Raw genomic sequence first — 6,887 nt, 5'->3', positions numbered from 1 at the left:
TACCGATCGCAAGTTGCGGCCATCCAATCTTTAATGCCATGTTCGACCCTTACCGTTCCGTTTTGGTGGCACCTGACCATTTGCTGTCTGGTAACGCTATCAATATTGTAACAACTTGCTTCATGCTACTTCATGATGAAGAAGCTGTTCGACACGTTGAATCACGGGTTTCCGAGGCGCTCCGAGCAAACAATCTTGTGATTCAAAACAAATTGTTTGATTTCAAGGGTAAGAAGCTCTTTTCCACGTCGATCAGCGGCGTGTTCTGCACACTTGTCCTTGCTGACAAAGTTTTTCAGGACTTTTGCGGTGAAAACATGGATTGTGGAGCAGGGCGGAATGATGAACAATCAAGTGCGCTTCAACATCCTGTAAAATGCCTACAACTTTATTCAGCCTTAGTAACAAAAACGTATTGGTATCTAAGCCTTCTTATCGACCGGAAAGAGGCGGTGAGGCTGTTCAACTCGGATCGTGGTCGGGCGAGTACCGTTGAGCTACAGGACATGTCTCGTCAGTACGTTTCCTTGCGCGATAAGCTTTGTGGTCAGTCTGAACTAGCAAAGAAGAACATAGACAAACCAAACTTGCACAGGCTAATCGAGTTGTATACTCACTCAGTCGCGGCGATGGGTCATGTGCGCCATTTTGGTGAAATCGTCTTTGAGTTTGCCCATCAGCCATTAAAGCGAGGCATTTCCCGTTCTAACAGAAGAAATCCCCATTTACAAGCAGTACAGCATGCACTTTCTGACGACTGGCAAGACCGTCTTGCGGCACTAACAGAAAAGATAGTGGAGAACCCCTTGTCACAGGAACATAAAAACGACTTCGGTACATTCTTGACCGGTCAGAAAAGTACTCCATCGGAACATCTAGACACTACCTCATTCGAAAGCCAGCTGACAGAGGACTTACTAATCAAGCCGTTGTTGCGTAAGCTGGTAGGAAAAACATCGCCCGGTCCGCGTGGTGATGGGTCACATTCTAAGTGGGTTCTGAACGGTACTGAAAAGACATCGACGTCGCATACAGGTATGATGAAGTTGCTCAATCAGTCAGTTATTCTCCAATTCGATGGCGAGCGCAAAGTAACATTCTTCAAGAAGGCGCGCCGGTTTAAACAAAACATATTTAGGTCGAGCACATCCGGGCATTCATATCCTCACGATTGTATTCGTGTAGGAAACGCCATTCAATTGCTTGTGCGTCATGACATGACAGGAGACCTACTCGAGGAGCAGCCGAGTCTTCTTGAAATGGAGGGCAGTCCGGACAATTACATACTTGTTGTTTTTGCTGTCGAGGCATTTGTATCTTGGAAGGACCACCAGTCTGGTGCTGGAGAATATTGTATCGAGAGTTCTCCATTCGTTTTTGTGCGAAAATGCACATTACATGAGGATAGAACCTGACACGTTCCCCCTGGTACACCCTTAACCTTACTAAGACTGACTGGAAATGTGAGAAGGGTTGGGCTGATACATGCGTGTTCTATGTCTTTACCAGAGACCCACTGTCACATCAGTGAAAATGTCGTCGTGATAACGCACGCAGCTGGACTTCTTTCAGGCGAAAGGTTCTATTATCTTACAAAGCGGCAAGGATACCCTCCACGAATGGGGTAAATTATGCATATCTCACAGCCGATAGAATTGTGGGAAACGGCCAGCCCGCTATCGAGAGAGTTAGCCATTTGTGTACGTTGATAAGTAAGTAAAGTAATGTGACCATGCCATTCATGTTTTTGGTTGCCATCAAAGGCGCCTTTCGTTCTTACGGAGGGGCGGTTGGGAGTGTTGTTGGGATGTGAAGGGGTGGCGCGGGGCCTGAGGGTAGACATTTGTGGGTGAGGAAAAGATGTGTGTTTGGATTGATGAGAGCAGGATGGCGGAGGGCAGTCAGATTCGACACAAAGAGATGAGGTGAGCGTTTGCGACGTGCCTGGCTGGCCATTGACGTTTTTGCATTGGCATAACTTCAATCCTTTTCATTCTATGGTTCTCTTCACCATGTTCTGGGTTACTGTTCTTTGAAATTCCTCTATGATATGCTTACCCCGTACCAATAATGAAGGCCAGCTCATCTCTAAACAGGCCAGTGCCTCATCAGGATCTGTCAACGTCTTAGAAAGCTGTTTTGTTTTTCCCGCGGATGTCCGATGCCACAGCAAATGAAATGCACGGTCTACCAGATTTTCTGGTATCCTGTTCCCGTGATAGGCAACCTTGGAGATCTTCAAGGCGTCAGAAAGCATCATACTTTTTTTTCTAGTCTGTTAGCGTACGTTCTGTTTCGTCGATCGAAACGCATGTTCTCCCGGAAAAGTAGCTCGCACATTTTTCTGTGGCTGTGCAAACTTGACTTCCCGCAACTCGAAAAATGAACATGGAATTTTCTGAATCATTGTGTGCCAAAGTCCCCCCTAGCAGCCGAAAGGCGCTCTGGTCAGACACTTCCATGCGCCTCATTTTTCTTCCCTTCACCATGAAGTACTGTAGATCAGAGACACTTGTGAAACCGATGCATTTACAAAGACAGCCGAGAGAATCAAACAATATCGTTATTGTTTCTATGTCGGAGCGGGGAGACTGGGTGTCCTCGTAGGTTGGGTAAAATGTCGCCGTGGGAGTCCGCATTCTGACCACGCGGCATATTTGTTCCATTTCAGCAAGAGTGCAGTCCGTATCTGCCGGTAAAGCTCTTGTGAAGCACATACCAATATGTCTTCCTTCCTGCGCGACGACATCCGTGACTGCAGTTCGAATTCTTGGAAGTTGAATAGCTCTCTGGCATGCATTTGCCATTCTTTGCCTTAGGAATCTAAAAGCCCGGTCAGAAATGACATCACTTTCGGTCTTATACCGCAGTAATCTGGAATAAATGCCGCTTTGAGCACTCAGAAGCCTTTGAATCTCATCCACTGTCAGTTCCAGAGATGCTACACGAGATGCAGTTCTGGTATGATCACATAGACTGGTAAAGCAGTTCCGCTTCGTGCAGGAGGCCTCGAGGGCGCTGTAATCATCGTCCGAACTCGAGATTCCATCATCACACTCCGAGAAATCTCGTTTGTAATACCGCCATTGTTGTATGCACAGTAGCGTTCCGTCATCTTGCTTATGCTGCAATTTGTTTTTCATGAAGCGTGCGCTCACACTAGATTCACCCATGCCGTAGCCTGCATCATACTGCACGAGGGCAACGAACTCGCCTCTTCGCCTCCCAACTCCACTCACTTTCCCCCTCCACCAAACGTCCTTTTTGTTTTTCTGACCTTTCCTCCTTCCACTCTCCACAGTAACGTCAAGAATCCAGAGAACTTCAATGGAGTCCCCTTCCCTTAGCTCGCGCATTCCAGTTATTGATTATGACCGTGCGGAAACCCCGAAATCGCCCCGTCAGATTCTCCGCTGATAAGCAAGTGTAGAAAAAGCAACCAGTATCCGTGTAGATTTCCAAATGGAAGAAACAAAAGCAGATCTGCATGTATTTCCTGACAGGTACCGAAGAGAAGGAAACTTGGATCGATGGAGAGGGATATGTGGTGGTGGCAGTGGCGAAATCAGAGATCTGGGAATCTTGGCTATCGACAGAAGCAGAAACACGGAAAGTAAAATGGGAGAAATATTCAGGTCAAAAAAATCAAAAATCCGAGCGTCCAAGCGCAACGGGCTGATAGAAAAAGGCCGTGGTCGGGATACAGGTAGAACGCATGGACTACCACTACGTGATGTTTGGAGCTGATACCGTTTCAACAACATGCGCAACCGGAAATTTGTGACATGCGGGCATGTGTAATACGTGTCACTACATCTACTCGGAGTGCACTGTACACGACGCCGGGGGTGAGGGCAAAGGTCGATCTCCCACCCACCGTATGGCAAGTGCTCACTCGCACCGTCGTAGCACCACTTCCGTCCTCATCGCTTCCTTGTCTCAAGCATCATCGAATCCTTGCATGATGGACTAACTGGAAAGTCGGGCGAGTATTTCTCAGCTCTATCACACTATTCACTCGTTTTGCCTCCAATTTGCCATTCCGCCTCCCACTTTCATCTCTATCGCAATCGAAACCCGGTCTTTGCAGTCCTTGTAGCAACCTCCTCTCTCCCAAAGACTGCTCGCCATGAGCGCTGCTTTTATGCTGGCCATACCTCCTGTCCCCTCTCTTTAGCCGCCCCCACCATAGAAGGGCACCGCCACTTGGTCAAGCGTCCTCGTCGTAACTAATCCTAGAGCCGCATATGCCAGATTCAAGTCCTGACATTTTGGATTGCGTTCTCACCTTTTTTTGTACTCATTGCGAACCAAACTACGAGTTTCCCTGCGTCATGACACCGCAGCCACAATCAACGTCTTCGGCCTTTGTCATTCATGGACGTCGCATTCTGACAAACACGCGCTCCGTCGACCATTACACTTCAGTCGTAGTAACAAAACGATACAGTGACACAAAGGCCCCGGCAAGGGTTGTCGCCATCGGCAATGAGTGCGATATTGCTCAATTGTACGTTGAAAGCGAGGACTTCTGGGAAGATTTAGAAGATCAAGTCGGCATGGATAATACAAAACATGCCTTCCTTCAACCCGGCTCTTTGCCGCAGCTCCAAGATTCAGTTCTCGTTATAGGCTCCGGGAATCAAATCAGCCGTGTCGAAAAGCAAAACTATGTGCATGGCCAAGGAGACCTGCTTGCAGTACATATTGACACGGCGGTAAGTCTATCCGTTTCCATAGTACTTGATTTTTCAATGAGTTATTGTTTTGGCTTTCTTACTAATGCCTTTCTATTTCCTTTGGGGACCATTTTGGATGTTTGCCAATAACATGTTCCCGTCTTTTAATCCAGGAAACAGTGGCGCCCCGGTGATAAATGAAACCGTGAGGTTGTAGGTGCGTGTCCCAAATCTTTCAAACCGTTACTGTTGAAACGCAATGGATCGATTGCATCAAGTGTACATGATCATCCTGACTGACACGCGATGGGTTTTGTTCGGCTATTCAGGAATTGCTTTTCAAAGCGTGGACCCCTTTCAACCTGATTCCGTGGGCTACCTCATTCCATACTGCGTACTGCAGCATTTTGTCGACCACATAGCCTGTCATGGTCAGTATGCGGGGTTCTCATTTTGCATATTTCGCTGGCAAAGAATGGAAACCCATCATTTGAGGAGATCTCTTGGAACGGCCAAGGATCAGTCTGGGATTTTAGTCAAGTGGGTTGCAGAGATTTGCGAAGCGAATCGGATGTTACGAAAGGGAGATATTATGACTCGTGTGGATGGAATCTTCGTCTCGAACGCTGGGACAGTACTATTTTGCTCTTGGGAACGCATCAGTTTGACTTTTGTGATCACCAGCAAATGCGAGCACTCGCACATCCGCAGCCTGAGGCTGAACGAGAACCTCAATGCGGCCCCCGAATGGGCAGGGGCTGGTGGGGCAGGTGGAGGCGCGCAAGGCCGTGGCGTGGTGGTTCTCATCATCGAGCAGGGCAGGATCGCGGGCCGCGCCGTCCCCATCGCGGGCCAGCCCGGCACGGGGAAGACCGCCATCGCCATGGGTATGGCCCAGGCCCTCGCCTCAGAGACGCTCTTCACCAAGATCGCCGTCAGCGAGATCTTCTCGCTCAAGATGTCCAAGACCGAGGCCCTCACGCAGGCCCTGGGGAAGAGCATCGGCGTTAGAATTACGGAGGAAACAGAGCATATCGAAGGCGAGGTTGTGGAGATTCAAATTGATATGCCGCTCCCGAAGTCGTCAGCTGCACGGATGGCGAAGAGTGGCAAGCTTACGTTGAAGACCACGGAGATGGAGAGGGTGTATGACTTGGGTACCAAGATGATTGACTCATTGCGGAAGGAGACAGTTACAAGTTTTGATGCCATTACTGTTGATATGGCAACGGGAAATATATCAAAGCTCGGGCGAGTTGCAGCGACGGAAAGAGGTTGTGCACGTCGTCTCTCTGCACTAAATTGATGTCATCAATTCACGGCAGTAAGTTTTGTTAGCATTATTCGCTGGTGACACTGGTGAGATTAAATCGGGGGTGAGGGAGCAGATCGACGTCAAGGTTGCGGAGGGGAGGGAAGAGGGGAAAGCAAAAATTGTGCAGGGCGTTCTTTTCATTGACGAGGTGCATATGCTTGATATTGACTGGTTTTCCTTCATGAACAGAGCTCTCGAGTCGGACCTCGCCCCAGTCCTTGTGGTGGCGTCGAACCGCGGAATCACTCGTATCAGGGGGACCACATACAAGTCGCCACATGGCATTCCACTGGACTTGTTGGATAGGTTGCTTATTACTACCAAACTATTCAACGAGAACGACATTCGAAAGATCTTGCAGCTACGCAGCGAAGACGTGGAGATCATGGAGAACGGACTAAACCTTCTCACGCGTATAGATCTGGATACCTCTCTGAGATACGCCATGTATCTAATCACCTCTTCAGGACTCGTTTGGTCGAAAAGAAAGAGGATATAGGTAGACGTGGAGGACATCAAGAAGAAGTACACTTTGTTCTGGGAGAGAGGCACTGGAGAGGTTGTGCTGCTGGGGCAGGTCCACGGCCTGGGAGACGGAGGTGAGACAATGTGGAAGGTGTTGCTGAGGCTGTTGGAGGGGAGCTGCCAGAAAATAGCGCGGAAGGAGGGGTCTGGGCCGTAGGTAGACGGAAGCGGCAAGGACGAGCTGGGCGATCTTCTGGGCTGGGCGGAAATCTCGGATGGACGGGACTACAGGTCTGTTTTGCGGTAAAGTTGTCGCCGACGCCTAGGACCGCTCCGTCACGGAGGACGCGGCGGGAGTTAGAGTTGTACTGGACGTGCCTTTGGCGGCCGTCGGCATTTGAGGAGGGGTGGGAGTCGGAGGGGGAGAA

At 49.2% G+C, this 6,887-nt stretch overlaps 1 protein-coding gene across 1 annotated transcript; it reads left to right on the top strand.

Annotated features, from left to right (window-relative positions):
• The first annotated feature begins 4,938 nt into the window (after positions 1 to 4,938).
• Positions 4,939 to 6,493, top strand: CHC_T00003774001 (hypothetical protein). The gene is made up of 2 exons (XM_005715433.1): positions 4,939 to 5,878; positions 6,009 to 6,493. Exons 1-2 carry the CDS (start codon positions 4,939 to 4,941, stop codon positions 6,491 to 6,493), a joined length of 1,425 nt encoding a protein of 474 aa, XP_005715490.1.
• The last annotated feature ends 394 nt before the right edge of the window (positions 6,494 to 6,887 follow it).

The sequence above is a fragment of the Chondrus crispus genome, genomic scaffold (assembly GCF_000350225.1).
Source record: "Chondrus crispus Stackhouse genomic scaffold, scaffold_20, whole genome shotgun sequence".
NCBI classification, from domain to species: domain Eukaryota; phylum Rhodophyta; class Florideophyceae; order Gigartinales; family Gigartinaceae; genus Chondrus; species Chondrus crispus.
Note: the sequence above shows the minus strand (reverse complement) of the source record. Positions and strands in the feature narration are given on the sequence as shown.